At 38.6% G+C, this 26,852-nt stretch overlaps 2 protein-coding genes across 7 annotated transcripts; both read left to right on the top strand.

Annotated features, from left to right (window-relative positions):
• The first annotated feature begins 524 nt into the window (after positions 1-524).
• Positions 525-25,782, top strand: LOC116250533 (sulfite oxidase). 5 transcript variants are annotated; one of them, XM_031624221.2, is made up of 12 exons: positions 525-726; positions 5,874-5,989; positions 6,074-6,136; positions 6,216-6,252; positions 6,381-6,462; positions 8,485-8,603; positions 8,752-8,847; positions 15,482-15,592; positions 15,685-15,786; positions 17,582-17,629; positions 18,247-18,462; positions 25,489-25,782. In XM_031624221.2, exons 1-12 carry the CDS (start codon positions 652-654, stop codon positions 25,618-25,620), a joined length of 1,197 nt encoding a protein of 398 aa, XP_031480081.1. In that variant the 5' UTR covers positions 525-651; the 3' UTR covers positions 25,621-25,782. The 5 variants fall into 5 exon arrangements, with proteins under 5 accessions (XP_031480081.1, XP_031480082.1, XP_031480080.1 ...); XM_031624220.2 differs by lacking the exon at positions 525-726 and adding an exon at positions 3,666-4,797; XM_050076675.1 differs by lacking the exon at positions 525-726 and adding an exon at positions 3,667-4,797 and having other exon boundaries at positions 18,247-18,344; positions 25,489-25,630.
• Positions 8,871-11,915, top strand: LOC116250534 (uncharacterized). Of its 2 annotated transcripts, XR_007572779.1 has the most exons (3): positions 8,871-10,540; positions 10,630-11,317; positions 11,610-11,915. XR_007572779.1 is itself a non-coding variant. In XM_031624223.2 (2 exons), exons 1-2 carry the CDS (start codon positions 10,963-10,965, stop codon positions 11,651-11,653), a joined length of 399 nt encoding a protein of 132 aa, XP_031480083.1. In that variant the 5' UTR covers positions 8,871-10,962; the 3' UTR covers positions 11,654-11,915. The 2 variants fall into 2 exon arrangements, 1 of the variants encoding a protein (XP_031480083.1); XM_031624223.2 differs by having other exon boundaries at positions 8,871-11,317.
• Positions 25,783-26,852: the final 1,070 nt, after the last annotated feature.

Raw genomic sequence — 26,852 nt, 5'->3', positions numbered from 1 at the left:
TGGCTATCAAAACAGTCTATGAAAGTGATATACAAAAAAATATTATGTGATTTGGATAACTCTTCAATATTTTATGCCAAGAATCCGTCACATATGTTTAACTCAACTTCCTTCAATTTGAAAGTTTTTTAAAGTTCAACCTCAGTCCAGACAGAACGCGCCATGGCTTTAAGGTGTTGCTAAGTTAATCTAAAAGAAAAAAAGTACCAGGTTCATACTTGGTAGCATCACCAACCTTGTTTTGTCTATTAAAAATTTTCTAGGTGCTTAAATGTGCTGACACGGTGCTCGAGGAGTAGGTGGATATACAAACACAAATTTCCGCTCAAGCACCTCCCCATTTGAGTATCTCCTGAAGCCACTCTTCATTTTTCTCACATTCTTGATGTGGTTCATATTTTTAGAAAAATCTAGACCACCTTTATGTAGTTATGCATAAGCTTGGGGTTCTTTCATGGATTTTTCTCCTGGATGCAATTACAAAACTGTCATCCTCTAGGCTTGACCTTTACGCAGAATGCGACTTCATTTCAGTGATCACACTTGTCTCTCCATCAGGAAAACAGGGGCTCTCTCTCTCTCTCTCTCTCTCTCTCTCGCGGGCGGACGCACAGAAGGAAAGATTAGAAAGACGAAGAGAACAGAAGAAGGATGCCGGGACTCACTGGCCCTTCTGATTATGGTGAGGAGCCTGCTCGTCATCCTCACCTTGTGATAAATGCCAAGGTAACTTCCCTTTCTTTCTTCTTCTTCATCATCATCGTCTTCTTCTTCCTGTCTATGTTTTGCCAATCGGTTCTTGAACAAGAGGCTGAAATATTTCACACATTGGAGGAAGGTTTTGATCGCGTAAGCGGCTCCTTCGATTGTCTCATGCATGTTTGACATCCTGGGTGGGGATTAGATCTACTTTACCCTTTTTTTTTATAGAGAAATAAAATTACCGCCATTAAATATCTCATCACCTCATTCAATTGAGAATCGATTTTGCCCTAATCTCCTGTCGGCGACCTTCAGTCGAGCTCTATTTTTCTTTCTTTGGTTTTATATGAATGTGTGTGTGGGTGCGCCCGCATCAGATTTAATTTGCGACTTATTTTACGTTTGGTTTTTGAATTTTAATGGCTGTCTCTTATGTCTTCCATTTTTTATTCTTTTGATTGTTTTTTATCCTGAACTTTTTAGGACCTTATGGGCGCTGATGGATTTGCAACCATATGCTACATATGGTTTGAGCTAACAATGTCCTGTTAGGTTGCTCCATATATAAAAAGAGGATTCATGAATTTGGCCAGCCATCTAACATATAGATGGCCATGCCCGCTGATTTTGCCTATCTTGTTTCAACTTTCAAATGCGAGGTAAAATTGTGTAAATTTAATTGCTAGATGTGATTCTATGACTTTCTATTTTTAAAAACATACTTTCAATTTCCCATAAACATGTCTTACACATTGACTTGTTGACAATATGCGGTTTGCTGGCACATATGAATTTGAAGATATATATATATATATATATAACTTGGCGAGAGGAATCCTATAATATAATGAGTTAATAGCAGAGTCACCTAACTCACTCGTGAGGACAGTCTGATCCATTGTGATCGACATATGGTTCTACACAAGTCAAATCAAGCTCGGTTAGCTTGACTTGACTCAACTCATATATTGCTTGGCTTGAGATTGAGTCAAGTTGTACAAAGTCAGTTTTGAGTTGGCTTGCCTTAGACTCGTTGAAGCTCTTTTGTTAACTCTCCCTTTAACTTAGCTATTTCATTGGTTTTTAGCTTGAAAATTACAAAAAAAAAACATAAATTAAACAAGCTTACTCAAGCTTAATTGAGTTAAGTTCATATAATTCGAGCTCGACTCGATTATAAGCTCTAACTTTTAGTTAAACTTGAGTTTGACTCGTTTACAACAAGTTGATCAAGTTGACTCGACTTGTTGTACAATTTTAGATAAAATGTTGAAAAAAATTGTGAATTAATAGTAGATGATAAAATTATCTATCATTTTTTTATTTTTTTTTAAACTATCGATCACATGCCTCTTCATTAAATTGAATTTAAATTGCTAGAGTAATCATTTAATATATAATATAATAATAATAATAATAATAACTCTTCTGAATACTAGTTAAATTTTAGTCGGGATATGTACGTGGGATAACACATATCCCAAGAAAAAGGGTGGAGATAGAAAGAGCTAATACGAGAAGGCCGTTCGATGCAATTTGCAAGGGGAGAGAGTCGGAGAGCAAAATGACATGAAAAGAGCAACCCAAGGTCCTCAAAGGTCAGGAGAATAAATGGCAGCGTACTGCATCTCGCGACAAATACGGAAGGACGTCAATCTTGAACGGATAATTTTAATTGATACAAGTGGAAAAGGGCCTCAACGGGTCCGTTTCGGTAGGCAAGAGGAGATTACGTACGCCGTTACGTCGGCAAGCTCCAAAGATATGTGAATTAGTGGGATAAGTTATTTTCTCGATCTGGCGAATTTATTGTGTCTCATTAATGGTGCCATGCACTATCTTGTGGAAATGTTTTAAGATTTTTAGTTTCAACTATTTATATATTTTTAAAATAAATTTCACATTTTTTTTGGCCGACTCGTGAATTCGCCGAGTCTACCCAATCGATAGGCCGCAGATTTTGTTTTCATATAGTTTATTTATTCGATATGAACCTTTTTAGAGGAAAGAGATGTTTTATTGAGAAATAATTTAAGCACCAAGAAAGAAACGACTAAAATACCGTCCCAAGGGGACCCACTTCCGCGTTTATCGCAAGTCGAGAAAGCGGCACAGACGTAAACTTTTCTCTCGACAGGCAATTTATACGTAATGACTCTGTCGGATAGGTTAGACACTTAGACTGCGGAAACGGGTCGGCTGGGGTCGAACTCGTTAGGACATGAGATCCAGTAATGAACCTCTTTTGTTTGACGCATAAATAACTTCCGCATTTGAAAAGGAAAACAAGACTTCACTGTAGCATATTTGACATAAAGAAAAAAAAAGACACCTTAATTGCAATCAATCAGACAATAATAACTATATCGACGACATCGATATGTTTATGATCGATATAAATAATAATAATAATAATAATAATATAATCATCATCGTCGTCATCATCATCGTCTCACACATGGTTGATTATAATAAAGACGAACATTTTGAATCACTAGAATTTGACACATATAAAGTATTTCACCATTCAGCTACCCGTACAGTGCAGAGAAAAACTAGTGAATTTACATTTTAAAGAGAGCTCAACTTAGGGCGAAAGGGTTAAAACACTTTATGGGGGCCTCGGCTCATCATGGATTCAAATTTCACTGTGAACTTTTACATTCAAGGTCTCCGTAGGTGACTTCTACAATTTACATTTGAATTCAAAACTAAATTGTAAAGATTGAAGCCCTAACCAGGACCATGTAAATCATAAAAAAAATATACAAAAAAGGTGCCTAATATCTGGATAAATGACAAATGACTACGTAACTTTTAAATGATTGTACATAATAAATATTCAATTTTTGAGAGAATTCTCAAAGAGCTGCTTACTAAAATAAAATATTAATTTCTGACACAAAGTTATAGAATGAAAGTTGCTTTTGCTCCCCCAAAAAGGAAGTTTTAATTGCCTTATGACAAAAGTTTGTTTTTTCTCCATGAAAATTTCTTTCAAAATTGATCACTTATTTGTTACATTTCAAAAGTTGAAATGTTATTTGATATATGTTCACATATTATATACTTCTTGTGTAATTTTTTTTAGAATCTTATTTGAAAATTAACCAACATAATCTTATTTGAAAATTAACCAACATAAACTAGACAATCCCTCAATAACTGGCTTCAGCTCAAACCGATATTGATAGCGTTTTATGAATATGTCTCAAAAATTGACATAAATGTGCGAAACATTATGTTTTAGTATTATATGAATCTACCCTAATTTTGGAACATATTTATAGAACAATAAAAAACTGTTGTTGTTACCAAACAACCCTTTAAAATCAATAAACAACCCTTTAAAATCAATAAGGTTGGAAAGTGGGTTAAGCCCTATCTAAATCTAACCAGCATGCAGCTCCTTTATAAAAAAAAAGCGGAAAACTTAACCAAACATTTAAATTGTATTTACAATAGCCAAAATTATATTTACACTAATCAAATTGATTAAGAACAACATAGAATACATGGTTTAAAAGATATTAACACAAGCTTTTTCAAGATTCCAAATGAACCGAAATGCTCAAACCCCTAAGCTTGTCCAGAATTGGGAATTAAATTCAGAGACAAACAGGTTGGAACTTCATGTTGGATCTAATTCCGGGTTTGAATCATACCCTGATTCATTTCTATTGTTTGGAGATCCATAGCACTTTTTTCTGGTTAGCTGGTTCAGATCTGAGCCTCAAAACCGAACCAAATTCTGTACCGTGTCCGACGAGCATTTGGCAATTCGTAGCCCATGAAACTTGGAGGCCATCTGCTCATGACGCTGGCGCCACAAGCTTTTTCTAAACACATTCACTAAGAAAACCTTAAAATTTTGTCCAAACTTTAAATTTTGTTAAGGGATAGCCGGAAATCATCGTAGGCAGTTTAGTCATTCAGACCAAATAAATGCCCTGCCCCTCTTCTCCCATCCTTTTTCTCGCTCTCTGTTCCACGAGGCAAGAGGCCAGGAAGGAGGAGAGAATGCCGGGATACAGAGTACCTTCCGATTACTCTCAGGAGCCCCCACGTCACCCTTCACTCAGAATCAACGCTAAGGTGAGTCCTTTTCTTTTTTCCTGTTGTATCTTCTCATTTTTTAGTGAGGGTTCTGTTATAATCTGTTCACATTTATTCGTTTCTCTTAGTTATTCGGTCTTTTGAGTTGTTTAAATGTGAAAAGGCATCAACATTTTTTTGGGTTTCTGGTTTCGATCTTGTGTTGGTTTCCACAAGCTTCGAATGTCTGAGTCCTAGTTTTTCTTTTCTTTCCTTTGTCTGTCTGCATGTCTTCCTCCTTCACTGGACCTTAATGCGTTATATATCATATCAAAGTAAGAATTTAAGGGATAGATTGTTTTACTTTCATTGAATTGGGTCTTAATAGGAACTTCTTATGAATATTTGAATATTTGAGTTGGGCTCTTCCTTTTTCTTACGTTGAAATTGCCCTTTGTTTTTTCCCCTTTTGTGTGTTTGGCTCTGTGTGCTCAATAAGCTTTTGCTGATTTGAAATTATGGCTGGAGGTTTTGTAGAGAAATACAATCTTTATTTGTTGGTTCTCACCCTTTTGACCTTTTAATTGGTTTTATCGGAACTGGGCTTTTGCAACAGAGTAAATTGTAGCTAATTATTTGTGGCGATGTGGTTGGTCCAGTGACATCATTTGTGTTTAGATGCTTTTTTTGTAGTTAGAACACTTTGTTTAGGGATTGGATCGCAATGAATTCATGCCCGTGACCTTGTTTGGTTGACCCGTGAAACAATGTGTCATTTACATTCATTTGCACTCCGAATATTTTCATAAATTGGTCCTTTAACCTGTCCAAAAGCGTCGGGAAGGCGATGGCTAGTGTAAACGTTGAAGCTGAAGTTTAGAGTTAAAAGTTCATTGTTTTATATTTAATTTTCATCTTACACTTCTCTGCTGGGTCTTACTTATACGTTCTCTTTACTAATTTACATGTGTGCTATGAATTAAAGTATGATCCGTAAGAACTTTTTTTGACTAATTTGTCATGTGTGATACTAATTAAAATATGATTCACAAGATTTTGTGTCTTTCAGTTCTTTATACAATGTAAAGAAATTAGCTTATATTCGTTGACTATTTTATAATGTTTTCTTGGTTCAGGAGCCATTCAATGCGGAGCCATTGCGTTGTAATCTACTTGAGTCATACATAACTACTGTGGATATGTTCTACAAGCGGAATCATGGACCAATACCATTGGTTGATAATATTGATAGGTTAGATGTTGCAAATATTTCTGTTTTTACTGAAATTCATGACAATCAGTAGGATCCTTTAATCGATTAATTAATTTTAAACAGATATCGTGTTGTAATCAATGGCCTCATAGAGAATAGCAGGGAGTTCTCTATGGCAGAGATCAGGTGATAAGTAATATCTCTGATGCTATGGTTCCACTTATCTTTTGCTTCTGTTAGAACTTATTTTTTGTTGGATTTATAGGAGCCTTCCGAAATACAATGTTACAGCTACTTTACAGGCATGTCAAATTCCATTTATCCATTATTCAATTTTTTTTTGTCTAATTATGATGTCCACTTGTCTGCTTTAAGGAATAAGGAGTGATTAAGGAGAGAAGGAAACTGATTCTGGCTGTTGATCATCCAGTGTGCGGGAAATAGAAGAACTGCAATGAGCAAAGTGAAAACTGTTAAGGGCGTTGGTTGGGATGTCTGTGCTCTTGGAAATGGTAGGCAAACATTACTTCTATGTGGGTCACCTTGCCTATCTGCTGCTTTAGATCAGTCAATGTTGTCATCATCTGGTTGCTTTCTTTTCCAACTTAGCTTAGCTGATCTACCAAACCTTCTTATCATATTTCTGCACCTAAGTTTAGGCATTATACTTTCATTTTTATTTACATGGTAGCATTGCATGAGTGCATTTTTTACAAATGGTAGCTAATGCATCTAGCTGTTTGTTAAATCTGACGCATTCTAGGATTCTGGCTTGCAGGCTTGATTTGTTCCTGTCTGAATTTTTGCTGTGCTTCCTAAAGTTTGATCAATAAGTTCCATGTATCACGTTGTGATATAGATGGTATGCTATGAATTATATTGGCTTTTTGAGCAGCATTTCCAAAAGAAAAGTACAGTATTGTAACTTCAAATCAGTGTCATTCGTATCGCACGATACGGGCCTGTATTGTGCGATACGTATCATATAGGTTTGAAAAACCTGTACGACACACTATGTCACTAGAATGCGGGGTGCCGGTGCGGGTGCGGGTGCCGGAGCGGCATATCTCAAAAAATTTAGGTGCGGCGATGCGGCGAGGGTATATTATTATTATTATTTTTAATTTATTATATATATAACAGAATAAGCATGTATATATTATTAATGCATATAACATACTTGAATAATTGTATTGTATAGGAAAATATTAGAACAACATATATTACATAAGTAATTTAGTAATATGGCATTCTAACTGGGCTCGGGTGTGAGTTGGAGCCGCATCCATATCCGGTGTGCACCGGATGCGGCAGTAAAATAAAAAAGTCCGGTGACTTAGACGACACACGATACACTTGTGTATCGTAGGTGTATTGGCTGTATCGTGCAATGCGGGGCTATATCGTACGATACAGCCGATACACCCCCGTATCGTGCGATATGGGGATAAAATGATTTTTTGTGGGTTTTTTACAAACACTCTCTCTCCCTCTTTCTAAACACGTCTAAAAGTTGTGAGAGTGGAAAGTTTTACTAGTTTTTCTACAAAAAACGCCTATTATGTGATAAATAATCTATTTAGAAGAGATGGGTAAGAAGTTTTATCATGGCCCCGTGGGGATGATGGGACCTTGATTGATGATAATGATAATATATTATTTGTTGTAAACTTGTAATGTAATCTAAAAGACTAAAACACTTTAAAGTTTAAACTTTAAAGTTGTGATGGATGTTTATTATATTATTATGAATTTCTTATTTGACATTTCTAAACGTGTTGTTAATATATTATGGCTTATGAATGATGTGATGAGCTTTTTTATATGGAACCATTTTTTGGATTTCTTTTTTGTTTGTCCTGTTTTTACCGATTTTTCTCTATTTTTTTTAAATTTTTATGAATTAAAAAATTAATTTACGATATGTTACACTACTTTTATGATACGTTGCGATACAATGTATAGGTCGGCCTGACCAATACGCGTTACAATACGCCTTTTACAACATGACTTCAAATATCTTGCATTATTTTAGAACAAAGATTCTTTGTCTGTCCCAGAGTGCAGCATGTTAAGTAATGCATAGCTTTTCAAGATTGAGTTGTAAAATTTTGTACTAGAATTTCTATATTGCCTTATGAATAGAATCTTCAGGTTGGTATTATGAAAATGAAACAAGTGTTCAAAAAAACTTGTTAAATATTCATCATGGTGTTGTAATGATGTTCCTAGAGTATCCTGTTAGTTTTGTCTATTCCACAAGTTAGGAGGTCTTTCCTTGATTTTAATAGTTTATCACTTATTAGAAAAAACAAATTCTTATCATGAACAGTTTAGGAAAATGCACTCATTTAATATTCTTCAAGACATTCGTCAAGAAGCAAGTTCTTTAGGAGTTTCTGTTCCAGATTTTCATTACCTATCTAATAGTTCTTTTAGTACCTACATTGTGAAAATTTGTTCATAATGTGAAATGTAGATCTGCTGTAATGGGACAGATCTTTACATAGCAATTACTATGGTATGCTTTGCAGCTGTTTGGGGAGGTGCTAAATTGTCAGATGTCCTGGAATGGATTGGAATACCAAAGCTCACAGCAGTAACTTCTTTAGGAGGAAAACATGTTGAATTTGTCAGTGTTGATCAGTGTAAAGTGAGTATCTCATCCAAAAGATCCTACAAAAGATCTTATGTTTTGTATATATATAGCTTCAACAGTTTAAGTCAGTTCCTTTCTTTGTCATTTTCAAATCCCAACTGTTTCTCTAATTTATTCTATGTTCTAACTTGCATAAGTGTAGGAAGAAAAAGGTGGCCCATACAAGGCATCTATTCCTCTCAGTCAGGCAACAAATCCCCTAGCTGATGTATTGCTTGCATATGAAATGAATGGAGAGGTAGCTTTTTGTGCTTTTCAGTGTCCTTCTGTTTTCTGTTATATATATATATATATATATATCTGTGTGTGTGTGTGTGTGTGTATATATATATATATAATGGAGATAATTAGAAACCTAAATTAAACAAATAACTAAATAAATGAACAAACCACAAAAAGCACTTACATATATGCACGCACACAGAAACACACTCTTGTAGTGCCTTGTTGAACACTCTGCTTGACTTTTAAGTGCTTGAGGTTCCTATAAATTATGTCCACATATAGATATGCATGGGTTTGTATGTATTAGAATACCGTGTAATAGGGAACCGGGTCCGGATATGGACCCGGTACTCATGGGCACGAGAACTGAGGACAGGCTCGGTTCCCTAGGCGGGTCTCTCTTCCTCCCTCTTTTATTCTAATCACTTATTGTAATTGTTGATTAAGTGAATGAAGATTTCTCTCTCCTCGGGTTGCGGTTTTGCCCCTAGGTTAGAGCTTTCCCGTGGTTTTTCACCTCTTTCCGAGGTTTTCCACGTAAATCCTGTGTTTGTTTTCCTTTCTCTTCTTCCGCTGTGTGTTTATACATGGTATCAGAGCCAGTCCCGCCGCCGACGCCGCCCGCCGTCCCACCGCCGCCCGCCGTTGCCTGACGTGCGTCGCCGCCGTCCGTTGGTCTGACACCGACCGACGTCGCCTGGGTGTGCCGACGCCGCTCGCTGTTCGACGCCGCCCGCCATCGCCTGGCCTGTTCCCCGCCCTGTGCGCACTTACATATATGCACACACACAAAAACACACTCTTGTAGTGCCTTGTTGAAGTAGTGCCTTGTTGAACACTCTGCTTGACTTTTAAGTGCTTGAGGTTCCTATAAATTATGTCCACATATAGATATGCATGGCTTTGTATGTGTTAGAATACCGTGTAATAGGGAACCGGGTCCGGATATGGACCCGGTATTCATGGGCATGGGAACCGAGGACGGGCTCGGTTCCCTAGGCGGGTCTCTCTTCCTCCCTCTTTTATTCTAATCACTTATTGTAATTGTTGATTAAGTGAATGAAGATTTCTCTCTCCTAGGGTTGCGGTTTTGCCCCTAGGTTAGAGCTTCCCCGTGGTTTTTCACCTCTTTCCGATGTTTTCCACATAAATCCTGTGTTTGTTTTCCTTTCTCTTCTTCCGCTGCGTGTTTATACATGGTATCAGAGCCAGTCCCGCCGTCGACGCAGCCCGCCATCCCACCGCCGCCCGCCGTCCCACCGCCGCTCGCCGTTGCCTGACGTGCGCCGCCGCCGTCCGCCGGTCTGACACCGCCCGACGTCGCCTGGGTGCACTGACGCCGCTCGCTGTTCGACGCCGCCCGCTGTCGCCTGGCCTGTTCCCCGCCCTGTGCCTGCTTGTCGGAGATCTCGCTGCTCTGCCGTTGCCCGTCCTCCATTGTAGGCAAAGTGCCACAGCGCCCGGGTCCTCCTGCGTTTTTCTGGTATTCTCTGACTGTTGGATTTTTTTTTGTGGTCGTTATGGCTGAAGAGATGAAAATTTGCCTGTTCAAGTCACCTCTATTCGGCTGAACAAAGACAATTATCTCTCTTGGTCTGCTGCGCTTGAAATTGGGATCACTAGTCGCGGTCACTGGGGAGAAATCTGCGCCTAGTAAAACTGATCCTGGATGGGCGACTTGGGCGTTGGAAGATAGTCAAGTTAAGGTTTGGGTTATTAGTTCTGTTTCTGCTGATATTCAGCCCCTTATTTTGCGAAAGTTGACCTCATATGACATGTGGACTGTGCTTGCAAGGATGTATGGCCGTAAAAAGAGAGTCCTGCATACATTCCAGATTAAACGCAACATCTATTCTCTTAAACAGGGTGACTTGTCTGTGGCATCCTTCTGTGCAGCCCTGAAGACTAAATGGGAGGAACTGGATTATCATGTGAATGATGACTGGAATTGTGGTTCTGATTATGAACTGTATTGGTAGAAAGAATGGATGGACCGCACTTTTATTTTTCTGGGAGGTCTGCGTGATGAGTTTGAATCCATTAGGAGTCAAATTCTCAACTGTGACGAGACCCCTGGAATTGAGGAGGTGTATGCTCGGGTGGAATCTGAGAACAACGCCGTCAAGTGATGCATATTGACTCTAGTCATGGTAGTTCTCCCTCTGCTTTTGTTAGCCATGCTCCAGGGACTGGGCAGCGTCCTATTCGGCGTTGCAGTCACTGTAACAAGTTGGGACACTCAGTTGATTTTTGTTGGGATCTTCATCCTGAGAAGAGGCTCACCTGTGGTCGTCCTCCCTCTGGTAGGCAGGGTCCTCCTGTGTCTGATACTAGCTCTCCCAGTGTTGAAAAACCGAAGCTTTCCTCTGACCAAATCAAGGAATTACAAGCTTACATCAGCCGGTTATCTACTACTAAGGAGGAAGCCTCCACGTCTGAGGGAGCTCAGTTAGCCCAAGCTCTTGTTGCCACAAGTGATCAAGGTAATCCCTTACTTGGTGATTGGGTAGTTGACAGTGGAGCTAACATCATATGACAGAAAACCCTAAGATGTTTCAAGAGTACAAATTGTCTTCAGGGCAGCAACACGTATCTATGGCTGATGGGTCCTCGATCTCTGTGGCTGGAAAAGGGAGTTTGTCCTTATTAAATAAATATCTTCTGCATAATGCTCTTCATGTTCCCAATATTCCTGTGAATTTGTTATCTGTCAGTAGTATCACCAAAGAACTCAATTGTAATCTAATTTTCTCTATTGATCATTGTACTCTGCAGGACTTGGTGACGGGGAAGAAGATTGGGATTGGTTCGGTTATTGATGGCCTCTACAGACTGCCCGTACAGGTTGCCACTGCTCTCATCTCAGCCACTAGCAGACAGTTGACGGGCGTGGAGGACAGGTCTAGCATTATGAGATGGCATGAGCGCCTTGGACATCTCCCATTCCAGTTGATTAAGAAGTTGTTTCCTAGGTTGTTTACTTTTGTTTCCATGGACTCATTCACATGTGAAGTATGTCAGTTTGCTAAGCATGTTAGGGCTTCGTACCCTATTTCTATCAATAAAACCACTCGTCCTTTTGCTTTGGTTCACTATGATGTTTGGGGTCCTTCGGGAGTACCCACTTGTCGTGGTTTCCATTACTTTATGACTCTGATTGATGACTACTCCCGTTGTACGTTTGTGTACTTGTCGAAAGAACGCAGTGAGGTTCCTGTTGTTGTCAAAAATTTTGTTGCCTTTGTTGAAAATCAATTTTAGACCTCTGTTCAGATTTTCCATACTGATAATGCTAGGGAGTATGTCTCCCAATCCCTGGATGACTTCTTGTGGGGCAAGGGTATTGTTCATGAGACGTCCTGTAGTTATACTCCTCCTCAAAATGGCATGACCGAACGTAAAAATCGCCATTTATTAGATGTCACCCGAGCTATTATGTTCCACAGGCATGTTCCTAAGCGCTACTAGGGCAATGCTCTCCTCACTAGTGCCCACCTCATCAACCGTATGCCCACTGTGTGTTGAATGGCCGTACTCCTTACTCTATGCTCAGTCCCACTCATAACCCCTGGCCTCTTACTCCTCGGGTGTTCGGGTGTATTTGCTTTGTTCATAACCATAGTCCCACCATAAAAAAACTTGACCCTCGGTCTGTCAAAGCTGTCTTCTTGGGGTATTTCTCCACTCAGAAAGGATATAAATGTATTGATCCTACTACCTCCAAAATCTATGTCTCCCGGGATGTTACCTTTCATGAACATGAGGCGTATTTTCCTGTGAATCCTCTTCAGGGGGAGTGTATATGAGACAGTGTGGAAGAGTATCCTCCAAATCAGCTTATTCAGTTTACTAGCTTCTTGGACTACAAACTTAGTCACAGTGTGGAAGATACAGTTAGAGATGATAAAAACAGTCATATGGAAGGAGGCCCTGTGGATGATCAACCCACATCCCGTGATCATTTGTTTGGGCAGGTTTACACTAGAAAGGAGAAAGATGTGGTTAAGACTGTTGATGTAACCAATCCCAATCCTGTGAGTTCCCCGAATGAACCAAGTCCAATGAATGAAGAGCTTCCCATAGACCTGCGCAAGGGGACCAAGTCATGTACTTCTCACCCTATTCAGAGATTTGTCTCATATTCAAAACTCAGTAAAGAATACAAATGCTTTATTACCACTCTGTCTATGTCTGTGATTCCCAGGTGTGTGGAAGATGTTAGAGAAGATCCTAAATGGCTACAGGCTATGACAGAGGCGATGGATGCCTTGGCAAAGGACAACACTTGGAAAGTGGTCGATATTCCCAAGGGGACTCACTTAGTTGGTTCCAAGTGGGTGTTTAGTGTGAAGTATAAACCTGATGGCACTGTGGAATGATATAAAGCTCGTTTGGTTGCAAAGGGGTTCAGCCAAAAATACAGAATTGACTATCTTGAAACCTTTGCTCCTGTTGCAAAACTGAAGACTGTGAGGGTCATTTTGGCACTTGCAGTGCAAAAGAAGTGGGGCATGGACCAGCTTGATGTCAAGAATGCCTTCTTGAACGGCCATCTAGAGGACGAGGTCTATATGAGCATGCCTCCCAGATATGCTCAAAGTGGAAAATGCTGTCATCTCAAGAAGGCCCTGTACGGCCTGAAGCAGTCCCCTAGAGCATGGTTTGAAAGACTGAGGGTGGTAATGAAGACAAATGGGTACAAACAAGGAAATGATGATCATACCTTGTTCATTAAGCAGAGAAGTGGCCTGGTGAGCATTCTTCTTGTGTATGTTGATGATATGATTGTCACAGGTGATGATGAAGAAGAGAAAAGGAAGATAAAGGAGAGGTTAGCTGCTGAATTTGACCTTAAAGATCTGGGAAAATTAAGGTGCTTTCTGGGAATAGAGATTGCACGATCAGAAACAGGGCTTGTTATGAGCCAAAGGAAGTACACTCTGGACCTCCTGAAAGAGACAGACAGGTAAACTGGGATGCAGACCCTTTCTAACTCTAATGGAGTCAGGTACAAAGATAAGTATCAAAGCTGGTAACATCCTGGATGAGGAAGGAAAAGGACGGTATCTGAGGCTGGTTGGTAAGCTTATTTATCTTACTCTTACTCGCCCTGATATTACTTATGCTGTAAATGTGCTGAGTCAGTTTATGCATGCTCCTACTGATTGTCACTGGAAGAGTGCAAAAAAGTGTTGGGGTACCTGAAGAATAACCCAGGTAAAGGGTTACTGTATACACGGCATGACAAACTTAATATTGAAGGATACTCTGACGCCGATTGGGCTGGTTGCACGGATACCAGAAGGTCTACCACAGGGTACTGCATCTTTCTAGGGGGAAACCTGGTGGTATGGAGGAGTAAAAGGCAGGAAGTCTGTTCTAGATCCAGTGTTGAGGCTGAATACAGGGCTGTTGCTATGGGGGTTACAGAGATGTTATGGCTAAAGATTCTTCTAGCAGATATTGGAATTGAAATTGAAGAGAAGATGAAAATGTATTGTGACAATAAGTCTACGATTAACTTAGCAAATAATCCCGTCCTGCATGACAGAACCAAACATGTGGAGATAGATCGCCACTTTATACGGGAGCGCATAGATTCAAAGGAGTTGATCCTTCCTTATATGAAGTCTGAAGATCAAATTGCAGATGTTCTAACTAAAGCCTTATGTACATCTCAATTTGAAAAGAATATTAGCAAGCTTGGCATGTTTGACATGTATGCCAAGCTTGAGAGGGAGTGTTAGAATACCGTGTAATAGGGAACCGGGTCCGGATATGGACCCGATACTCATGGGTGCGGGAACCGAGGACAGGCTCGGTTCCCTAGGCGGGTCTCTCTTCCTCTCTCTTTTATTCTAATCACTTATTGTAATTGTTGATTAAGTGAATGAAAATTTCTCTCTCCTAGGGTTGCGGTTTTGCCCCTAGGTTAGAGCTTCCCTGTGGTTTTTCACCTCGTTCCGAGGTTTTCCACGTAAATCCTGTGTTTGTTTTCCTTTCTCTTCTTCCGCTGCGTGTTTCTACAGTATGTTTATGCATGTGTGCATAATAAGAACCTGTTGTCCTATCATTTCATTATATTGAAATGTCCGATATGTTTAAAACCAGTTGCAGCATCATTTTGCCTGCACATGATCTACATGCATCAGTCTGCATGGTTATCTATGTGGCATCAGTGATGTGGAGTCTAACCTGCCCAAGTTACTGAATGATTGAACCTCGTTTGTCAACTCTATTTTTGTATACAATGTTCTATGTCAAAGTAAGTTTTGCAGTACATGGTCTGTTTCAGTCCACTGGGGCTCTGAGTTTGTTGCAGAATGCGTTTTTACTTGAATTCATCATATTTGATAAATTATTTGTCTGCTAACACATTTTGTGTTCATTTGTTTTCATTGTTTGTTGACTGTATAAATTTTTATGATAGGTGGATTTCAGGTTATTCTAGCCAGCTTTTGCAAGCATCATTTGCTTTTCATGTTCATTTGGTCATTGCTTTTTTCTTCTTTCGGTTTTTTCTGTTTTCATGGTTATTGATTTTGTGAGCTCATTTTTCTTGATCACCTTCTTAGCACCATTCTTTCTTTTATTTTTAAATTCACAAATTTAATCGGCTTTGTTTTCTTCATATTCCTATGGTCAAGGTCCTCAATCGCGATCATGGGTATCCACTGCGTGTAATTGTCCCTGGCGTTATTGGTGCTCGATCTGTTAAATGGTTGGATTGCATTAACATAATTGAAGAAGAATCTCAGGTATGTGTAACTGGAATATATGATGTGTATTTCTTTCATTTGGTCAGATTGATGCAAACTTTTAAGAGGGGCATTTTTTTGCTATGAAACAGGGATTTTTCATGCAGAAGGACTATAAAATGTTTCCTCCGTCAGTTAATTGGGACAATATTGTATGGTCTAGTAGAAGGCCTCAGATGGATTTCCCTGTTCAGGTGATTTCTCTTCCACATCTTCTTAGGTTATATTATAAGCCAAATTCACAATATTGCGATATTAATGAAAAAGGGGGGGAAAAATGCATAATGTTTAAAAAAAAAACGTTATTAACAAATTTATTGTGATTTTTACATATATATTTTTTAAATTCTTTTTTTTCATTTTCTTCAACTTTTGTTTCAATTTTTTTTTATTACTTTATCATTTTAAAAATTTTATACAAGATACTTTTTATGTCTTCTCATTAGTTTCTCATTTATTTATTTTATCTAATATTTTGATTTCTTAAACTCCAAGATTTTCCCCAAAAAACAACTTTGCACTAGTTTGCAGAAATATATTTGAGAGAAATCGCGGTGATTAAAAATCGAGAACGATGTTTGTGGCTGTGGTTTTCACTTTTCACTAAACTTTATAAAGTGGCACGTTAATGATATGCTTTGCAGCTCAAGCTTCTCAGCATAGATTCAAGATGAACTTGGGTAACTAAAACTATGCAGAATCAAATTGTCTAACAGGGGGTGATTTCCCGTGACCCGTCCCAAACCCTAGTTCAGGCTTGCTGCGGATTCCTCTGTGGACATGAAAAATACCACACCATTTTTCAAAAGATAGCTATATGTAGGAGTAGGAATACTCATAAGGACCGTACCAAGTGGTTTATTGCTATTGCTTGTCTTGTTGCTATATGATGTTTGAGAACAGCTAGTTATGAATGAGAAAAAAGCAGTTGGTACTTGGAACTGTTTGAATGAAATTCAAATCTAGTTGAGACAAGAAACACATTTTTTTCTAAAAAAAAATGAAAAAATGCGATAAATAAATTTGCCATTTAAAATTTTAAAAAAGTGCACGTTAAAATCAAGAAACCGTGCAAAAACGTGTTTTTTTAATACCAAATTGTTTATTTTTTCATTTTCTAATTCTTCTTTGCTGCAAACTTACTTATCTTTTGATGTTTGTGTTATTAGTTCACACTTATTTTATTTTTCCTTCATTTTTAGTTTTTAAATTTTTTAAAAATTTAACCCTATTTTTCTTTTTCTTTTCTTGTTTTTGCAAGCTCACCGTATACCCAAGAAAAACCTCATCGTTTAAAACCCAAGAAAGTTTTCTGTGACTTTGTTTCATACCAAGGGAAGAGAGAGAAAGGAAAGTAATAAAAATAGAAGATATTTCAAGTTCAAGATCAACAAGTCCAAAAAAATTAATTTATGCTCCTAAGAAAGGCACTTTTGTGTTGACTCCTTTTCTCTAAGCATCCATTTTGTTGCTCAACCCTTTGGCTTTCTTCAATCAATCTCTCACTTCTTTGATGCCTTTCCAATCAAATTCTCAAAATACTACTTCTTGTTCAACAGCAAAATGCGTATCCAGGAACCATCTTCAAAAATCCGTAACTTGAGCCAAGCATACTCACTAGAACATCATTATATTGAAAACTCCGGTTTATACTTTCTCTCTAGGTTGCCTATACACAAAACAAATATTTTCAATAGTAATAATCATCATAGACTTGTAAAAGTGTTCTCACTACTCGTGAGTAAATAATTATAAATTTCATATCCTTTGAGTTGTGTCTCAACTAGATTCGAATTTCATTCAGACAGTTCCAAGTACCAACTGCTTTTTTCTCATTCATAACTAGCTGTTCTCAAACATCATATAGCAACAAGACAAGCAATAGCAATAAACCACTTGGTACGGTCCTTATGAGTATTCCTACTCCTACATATATGTGTGTGTAAGCTTAATTTTGCTGCTGAACTATCATTTGCTTGTGAATGACAGAGTGCTATATGCTCCCTTGAGGATGTGGATGTAGTGAAGCAAGGAAAGGTCAGCATCTCCCTTAGGTTTTCTCCCTCCTTGGTTAGATGCTTATGATGTACTAACTGGTTTTATTTTATAATATTGAAGTCATTTTGGTGCTGCCTTAATTTCTTTATGAAATCTTTCATGTTTTATTTTGCTTGCACTTATCACACAATGGATTGTCATCTGTTGGGTGAATTTAAGTCTCTGAAAGTGTGACCGAGGACCATCTTTCTTGTAATTTGGAATCTTTTCTTGCAATGTTTTCTAGTTTGTTTTGGAGTTTTTCAACCCCGGCATTTGCTGTAGAAAAAGACATGCTCAAGGAATGGTGAGATATACAGTCTGGGAGACTAATAAATATGCTTAATTTGACATGACTTCATGTGTGTGTGTGTGTGCGTGTGTGTCTCTGTGTGTGTGTATTTGTATTTGTATCAGTATCTGTGTACGTATTTGACAAGTTCTTTTGATTTGTTTGAAGTTAAAACTCCCTTTTGGTGTCTTAGTTCACTGGCAGTTGCATTATTGATGTGCAAAACAAAAATGTTGATGGTGATAACTTTGAAATTTCATGGTCATCCTATCATGTGGATCTCTTTTCAATTATACATACTTCTATTATATGATGTATGTTTCAGACTACTGTCAGAGGATATGCTGTTTCCGGAGGAGGGCGTGGCATTGAGAGGGTTGATTTGTCAATTGATGGTGGGAAAACATGGATAGAAGCTTCAAGGTACCAAAGAAGGGATGTTCCCTATGTTTCAGATGATATTCAGAGTGACAAATGGGCTTGGGTGTTATTTGAGGCCACTGTCAATCTACCACCATATGCTGAGATAGTGGTCAAAGCGGTATGTTTGCATGAATATTTCATATATGGCCAGAGCAACTGGCATTAAACTTATATGCATGTGGACTTACCTAATCATGCACAACCATTTGTGGCATAACTATGGACCTTTTCAATAAGGTTGCCGCACCCAGGTTGTGTCGGGTGCAGCAATAAGAAAAGTGTTTTCTTTTCCCTTTGAAACATTTGATAAAATCATAGTTTGTTAATCTTTAATTGGTATTTTTATTACTTGTGAACAATTTTATTGCCAGTTTTATTGTTTGTGGACAATTTTATTTATTTATTAATTATATACACACTGTTGCCGGCCGACTATGTCTGGCCCGGCCAAGCTAGTAGAAGGATATGCTGCTTGGCCAGCTTAGGCATAGCTCGGGAAGCATGTGGGATCAATCGGACGCTGAGTCAAGCAGAAAGCAATGCACGTGGAATGTGCAGCGCGGTAGTGCAGAGACAAGGCGTATAAATGCATCAAGGTGAACAGTCCCTTTGAAAGTGCAAGTTCGTCGTTGGGGAATCAAATGGGTTCCTCACGCGTAGTGTTTGGATGTACAAGGGGGTGCGCGTGGATTAGAGGCAATTCCCCCAGTGGACGCATATGCTGCGTTCCACAACCGCGTAGAGTCACGCGGGGGTGAGCAAGTGAATGCTCATCGTCGAGTAGGGCGATGGTCGGCCGCCTTACTTAATGACATATAGTCGTCAATTGGCTTCGGCTGGGGACTTCCTCTCAAGGGAAGTCTTACCCCCACCCAGATTTCGTATGGGAGTTGATAAACACTTGAAGGAATGGTGAAGTTTTGACAGGGCCTCATGGCCACGGCTTGCCGATGGTCTACAATGGGATAAAACCTGGGTGATGGTGTGCCGAGTGCTTTGCACTCATCGTCTAGTCTATAGTCCCAAAAGATTGATGAACGCTTCTGCTAACTCAAGAGAGAGTCAGGCTGGCCGAAGGCTTTGGGGAAACCTTCGGCGCCGCGCGGGCCAAGCAGGGCTTGAAAAAGTCGGCCCGTGACACACACACACAGGGCCATGTTTTTGTTTTTGGAAAAATGCCGCAACCACACCCATGTTAAAATATAAATCCTTCACCAGCACGTTGAAGAGGAGTCTCTTAGGATTCCACCTCTTTGTAGAATGTGTTAAGATATTTAATGTCCTTGTAACATGTGAAGAGTCTCCTACTTGTTATATGGGAAGTCTCATAGGATTCTATGTTGTAGTTAATATCCTTGTAATATGTGAAGTCTCTTAGGTTTCTATGATGTAATTAATGTCCTTGGAGCTTGTGAAATCTCTTAGGATTCTACGATTGGAGACTCTTAGAATTCTGAAAATGAGATTATAAATAGAGGCCGTGCAAACCATTTTGGCTACGGCTTCTTCTCCTCAGTTTCTTCTTGTTTTCATTCTCTCTCTCTCTCTCTCTCTCTCTCTCTCTCTCTTCCTGCGTGAGTGCTGTTTTCTGGTTACAGATATTGGTGCTAGATTTCTATCATGGTATCAGAGCGCTAGGTTACGTTATCTCTACTAAACGAAATGCCCAAACAGGTCTGATCTGGTTAGAACTCTTTTTTCATCTTGTCTCTATCCTGAATTTACTTTTCTCTTGCGCAATTCTTGTTCCTTTTTCTTCTTGCTTACCCAAGGACACATCTTGTTATATCGTGTCTTCTTTCCCTCTCATCTTCTACCTATATACCATTTCTTTCTGCTGTCATGGAAAACCTTTCGCATTCTGGCATGTCCTCAAGTTTTCTTCCTCACCATATTACCGAAAAACTCAACCATGAGAATTATCTGATCTGGAAAAGGCAAATCATGCCTTTCATAAGAAGTCAAGGCCTCTTTGGTAGGGCTGCACAACGAGTCGAGCCAGCTCGGGCTCGACTCGAACTCGCCCGATTAAACTCGGCTCGAGCTCGACTCGTTTATAAACGAGTCGAGTTCGAGCTTACAATGAAACTCGAATGAGTAAACGAGTCGAGTTCGAGTTTTAAGAACTCGACTCGTTTATACTCGACTCGACTCGTTTATACTCGACGAGTAAACAAATTTCATCCCACGTCATGAAATTTACTAGATATTTTAAAAAGAAGGATCATATTTTTAAAAAGAAGAATCATAATTTATTTAGACGAGCTAATCGAGTTAATCGAGTCGAGCTCGAGCTCGACTTTATTTAATCGAGTCGAGCTCGAGCTTGTGTTAGGTAGCTCGACTCGAGTTCGAGCTCGAGCTCGACTCGGCTCGTGTGCAGCCCTGCTCTTTGGACATCTCGATGGTTCAACAAAGGCTCCACCAATATCCGTCTTACAGGAAATAAAAAATGAGGCAGGAGAAGTTATTGCTGTTCATGAAGACAACAATCCTGAACATGCTATGTGGATGAGACGTGATCAAAGTCTGGTTGCGTATATTTTGTCCACTTTATCTCAACAAGTGTTACTTTCAGTTTCTGATGATTGTACTGCAGAAGAATTATGGGAAACCCTTGCTGATACCTTTTCCCAAATATCAGAAGCTCGAATTATGTACTTGAAAGAATTTCAGAATTTGAGCAAAGGTTCAACGTCTATCATGGATTATTTGGGGCGTATTAAGGCCGTCGCAGACCAACTTGCTGCCTCAGGGAATAACATTTCTGATAAGGAAAAGGTGCAGTAAACCTTGAATGGACTTGGGCATGATTATCATGCTTTTATTACAGCTCTTGAGGTCCTTCCTGTTCTGCCTTCCTTCAACGAACTACAAGGTAAACTTCTCCAACATGAAATGAACATGAAAAGAGTCATTGAAAGGACTGATCAAGGGAACTCCCAAAATGTGTTGGCTATGAATGTAAAGTTTGGTAAGAGCCATGGGAACTCCAACCATGGTAGTCGTGGCATTCTACCAACACCACATAACCAAGGTATGTCTCCTTTGGATACTTCAAGAAAAATACCAATTTGTTTTCAGTGCAACAAGAAAGGACACATGAAGGCACAATGTTGGTTTAATCCTCAAAATAAAAACAAAGGGGTAAGACATGATTATAAACAAGGAGGACAAAGTTCTAAATCCACCGCTGAAGATATGCAACAGCTATTGATGACCGCATTCTCAAAGATGACTATAAAGCAAAATGAGCAAGGAGAATGGTTCTTGGATTCAGGTGCAACTACCCATGTGACAGGAAATGCAGGTAAATTGACTAACTTATCCCCTCATTACGGTAGAAGTTGCATTATAACAGGTGATGGAAAATCTCATCCTATTACACATATTGGAAATGCACATATTCCATTGTCATTCTCGTCTCTATCACTGTCTAATGTTGTTCTTGCTCCCAATATAAAAAAGAACATCATATCCATTTCTAAACTCATTGATGATACAAGCTCTTCTGTTGAATTCACACCTTCTTCTGTCTATGTCAAGGACCTCCAAACGAAGAAAATGTTCGCTAGAGGGGAGCGTCAAGGGAATATGTACGTCCTCAAGGAATGTCTACCCAAGGATTCATCCACTTTTGATATAGGATTGAAGACATTTTCTCTTTCTCATAATGCGTCATCAGTGCCAAGTTCTTGCCATTTTCAATCAAAAGTAAGGGGCCATAACCAATTTTTGGAGTCTGATTTGTAGCATAGTCGGCTAGGACACTGTGGTCGACATTTCATTGAAAAACTTGTCACAGATAGTCTCATTCCAAGATCAAGTTTACCTCTTACTTCAAGTGTAAAAAAATGTTCAAGTTGTGGACTTTGTAAGAGTCATGTTTTACCTTTCCATAATATAAATCAAAGGGCTTCCAAACCTTTTGAAACTATTTTTTCTGATATATGGGGGCCAGCCCCTATTGATTCTATGTCTGGGTCAAGATATTATGTCTTATTAATTGACTCTTACTCACGTTTCACCTGGATTTACTTCATGAAACACAAATAAGAAGTACCTCACATATTTCGAAACTTCTATGCCATGATTCAAACTAAATTTTCATCCAACGTGGTGCATTTTCAATGTGATGGAGGGGGAGAATATTCCTCGCTTGATTTTATTGAATTTCTACGTGAAAAAGGGATAACTAGACAAATTTCCTACCCTTACACACCACAACAAAATGGTGTAGTTGAGCGGAAACATCGACATATAGTTGAAAGCGCCATGAGCATGATGCATGATACTAATGTGCCCATTTCCTTGTGGACAGAAGCCTTCCATACTGCTGTATACATAATAAATTGTTTGCCTATGACACTCATGATGTTTAAATCGCCATATTTTACACTCTTAGGCAAACAACCTGATTACAAGAACTTGAAGGTTTTTGGTTGTGTATGCTATGTTCACGTTGATGCTGCCTTGAGGAACAAGTTTCAAGACAAAGCTATTCAATGTAGATTCGTTGGATATACTGATGAATATAAAGGTTTTCGATGCTATGATCCAACAACTAAACGTATCAAAACTTCAAGAAATGTCATTTTTGATGAACATAGTTTTGATAATACAAATGAAATGCCTATGACCATTGAATCTTATGATCCCTGGACCAGTACATAGTTATTCAATGCAGATCCTGTTATAGAAAATGATGTGCCTCAAAGTGAAGATTCAGAGAGAGCAATACAACCGTCGGATATGGCTCAAAGTGAAAATCAAGAAGATCCAACACAATCATCAAGTCATCACGAAAACAATAATGAAGAACAAAGCAACGATGCACATCGGTATTCGGGTCTTATCTACAGTCGACGACTAAGGGATAGAGATGCTCACAGTGAAGAAGACAACATGCCCCACCTTAAAAGATCCCAACGCATTCGTCATCCCATTCACAGGTGGGTTAGCTATGATTCTTTATCACTTGATTTTCAGTTATTCATGGCAAAAGTTGGCAAGGAGGAAGAACCTACTTCATTTGATCAAGCATCAAAATCACATCATTGGAGAAAGGCTATGAAAGAAGAAATGGATGCCTTGCATGAATGTGGAACATGGGAGATCGTTCCGAGGCCACACGAAAAGAACGTAGTGGGCTCCAAATGGGTATACAAAATTAAATACAAACCTGACGGCAACATAGAAAGACACAAAGCAAGGTTAGTAGCAAAAGGGTTTACACAACAATATGGAGAAGATTATGATGAGACATTCAGCCCTGTGATCAAAATGGGAACAATTCGCGTGATTATATCATTGGCAGTTGAATATGGATGGAGACTACATCAAATGGACGTGAAGAATGCTTTTCTTCATGGTGATTTAAGGGAAGAAGGATATATGGAACAACCTCCAGGATACACGAAAGGAGACTCTCATGCATGAGTTTGCAAACTAAGAAAATCTATTTATGGACTTAAACAGGCCTCACGTTCGTGGTTTGACAGCTTCTCTTGCAAGATTCAAGAATGTGGTTTTCGGAGATGTCCTCTAGATCACTCTCTTTTCATTTATCGAAAGGAAAACATATTTACTTTACTTCTTATATATGTTGATGATATTGTTATCACAGGCAATTCAGAAAAACACATAGAAGAAGCTAAAGTTTTGATGATGCAAAACTTCAAAATGAAAGAGCTTGGTGATTTACGATTCTTTCTTGGAGTGGAGATTGATAGGCACAATAATCTCCTCACATTGACACAACAGAAATACACGTTGGATCTGCTGAAAAAGTCAGGTATGTCTGATTGTAAGCCTGTTGGAACTCCTAGTGTTCTAAATCAAACACTAAGTGCTCAAGATGGAGAGTTATATGAAGATCCTACGCAATATCGAAGTATTGTTGGGGTACTTCAATATCTTACATTTACTAGACCAGATATTATATATGCTGTGAATCAAGTATCTCAATTTATGCATGCACCTAGAGATACTCACATGGATGCTGTCAAAAGAATATTAAGATATTTTAAAGGGACAGCAGGAGATGGCTTAGTTTATGGTAAGAGTGAAAATATAACTACTGGACATCAACTTATGACATTCACAGATGCAGATTGGGCTGGAGATCCCGATCAAAGAAAGTCCATTTCTGGTTTTTGTATTTTCATTGGACGTAATCTTGTGTCTTGGAGTTGTCGAAAGCAAAAGGCAGTAGCAAGATCCAGTACTGAAGCTGAATACAGATGCATGGCTGCAGGTACTACTGAAGTTACATGGGTTAGACATTTGCTAGAAGACATTGGAGAAAATATTAAAACATCAATGTTAATGTGCGATAATCAAAGCGCTATTAACATTGCCTTTGATGTCGAACAAAGCACATTGAGATTGATCAACACTTTGTTAGACAAAAGGTGGAAGACAAGGAGATTCAGCCTATTTATGTTCGTACAGATGAACAAGTTGCAGACTTATTTACAAAAGGATTAACAAAGGAACGATTCTGGTTTCTAAAAGGCAAGTTGTACATGGTGCAAAACCATGCACAACTTGAGGGAGGGTGTTAAAATATAAATCCTTCACCAGTACGTTGAAGAGGAGTCTCTTAGGATTCCACCTCCTTGTAGAATGTGTTAAGATATTTAATGTCCTTGTAACAAGTGAAGAGTCTCCTAAGATTCTATGTTGTAGTTAATATCCTTGTTATATGGGAAGTCTCCTATGATTCTATGTTGTAGTTAATATCCTTGTAATATGTGAAGTCTCTTAGGTTTCTATGATGTAATTAATGTCCTTGAAGCTTGTGAAATCTCCTAGGATTCTACGATTGGAGAGTCTTAGAATTCTGGAAATGAGATTATAAATAGAGGCCGTGCAAACCATTTTGGCTACGGCTTCTTCTCTTCAGTTTCTTCTTGTTTTCATTCTCTCTCTCCCTCTCTCTCTCTCTCTCTCTCTCTCTCTCTATCTCTATCTTCCTGCGTGAGTGCTGTTTTCTGGTTACAGATATTGGTGCTAGATTTCTATCAACCCATACCTGCACCCGCACTGGCACGTGTGTGATATTGTGACTTAAAGAGTGGCAACACCAATCACATTTTTAATGCCACATAGTAAGTTCTTTGGTTTCCTTCTTGTGGTGCAGGTTGACGTAGCTGCAAATGTTCAGCCAGAAAGTGTGGAAGAAATATGGAACCTGAGAGGAGTTCTAAATACTTCATGGCACAGAGTTCGAGTCCGGAATGCATCTTTACCAATTGCAAGCTCCAATCTGTAATTTTGTAACTAAGCAGCAAACACGATAGGCGTGGTGATATTTGAAAACGTAAGTTTTCAAATTCATCATATTCCCCTGCTTGCTCTAATGGGTTTTGTTGCACTACCAACAGAAAATAGTTGCTTGCTTGATGAATACCAAAAGCTTTTGCTCTTAAGGTTCCATGTTGTTCCTTGGTTGATCTGATTCTAGATGGTTTAGTGGTTGCATTTATTTGCGGATCCTATTGGTTCATGTGGAAATATCAAAATGTGACACAAGCTCTTAAATGCCCACAGACGAGTTCTCGTACATGTACATGTTATTATGTTATATTACTCGATGAGGACTACTCACAGTGGATCTTATTTATAGTCATGCAAAATTAACAATTGTGATATGTGTAACTGGTTTTTTGAAGAAATCAACACTCTGTTCTCTTTAAAAAAAAAACGATACAGGACTAAAGAATGGTGGCTTTCATAAAACAATCTGTTTGCTTTTTTTTCAAACATTTTTTTTTTATTTTTTTTCATTACTACTATAAAATGTATAATTTTAATTGTGTTATTTAATTTCTACAAAAAATTAATAATAATAATATTATTATTATTAATATTAATAAAATATCTTCACCGCACCGCCGCACCTAATTTTTTTGAAATGTGCCGCACCGGCACCCGCACCCACACCCCGCACACAGGTGACATAGTGTACAATTGAAATTATGGGGCCAAAATTTCAGACATATTAATGTCAAAAGGTATATATTCCGTTATCGACATGGACAGTTAGGATTTCTATTTTTAACAAATGAATCATGAGCAGTAGACATATGAACAATTCAATCTCCAATTCTTTCTCCCTTTGCACAGAGAGGGAACTGTTCGGCCTCATTTATCTCAATGCCACAGGAAAGAGTATGTCAATGCGAGAGAGGAATCATGCCCCTGCTAGAAATTTAAATTGTGGAAGTCAGGTTAAATGATCTTGCCTTTGTTAGAAATGTAAATGGTTGGAAGCCAGGTCAAATTCTTGGTTTACAATATCCAATTTAATATGATATTCTTTAATGACAGGTGAACTTAGAATTGAAACTTCACAACTTGGATCTGGATTTGACATGGGTAAAAGGTTTCAGTTTTGTTATAACCAGAGCAGAACCACATGCAATTTTAGACTCGAATTTGGATTTTATCAGGTGTAACTGCATGAATCTCGTTAAAAGTTGATAATCAGATCTTAACGACTCA

The sequence above is a fragment of the Nymphaea colorata genome, chromosome 3, assembly GCF_008831285.2.
Source record: "Nymphaea colorata isolate Beijing-Zhang1983 chromosome 3, ASM883128v2, whole genome shotgun sequence".
In the NCBI taxonomy this organism is placed as follows: Eukaryota; Viridiplantae; Streptophyta; class Magnoliopsida; order Nymphaeales; family Nymphaeaceae; genus Nymphaea; species Nymphaea colorata.
Note: the sequence above shows the minus strand (reverse complement) of the source record. Positions and strands in the feature narration are given on the sequence as shown.

Excerpts from the sequence above, each read along its gene's own strand:
- LOC116250533 (XM_031624220.2), top strand. The coding sequence starts at position 4,648 with ATGCCCTGCCCCTCTTCTCCCATCCTTTTTCTCGCTCTCTGTTCCACG. Across the intron at positions 6,463-8,484 it reads TGTCTGTGCTCTTGGAAATG|CTGTTTGGGGAGGTGCTAAA; the intron begins GTAGGCAAACAT and ends TATGCTTTGCAG. Across the intron at positions 17,630-18,246 it reads ATGTAGTGAAGCAAGGAAAG|ACTACTGTCAGAGGATATGC; the intron begins GTCAGCATCTCC and ends TGTATGTTTCAG.
- LOC116250534 (XM_031624223.2), top strand. The coding sequence starts at position 10,963 with ATGCATATTGACTCTAGTCATGGTAGTTCTCCCTCTGCTTTTGTTAGC. Across the intron at positions 11,318-11,609 it reads TGTTGCCACAAGTGATCAAG|GACTTGGTGACGGGGAAGAA; the intron begins GTAATCCCTTAC and ends TGTACTCTGCAG.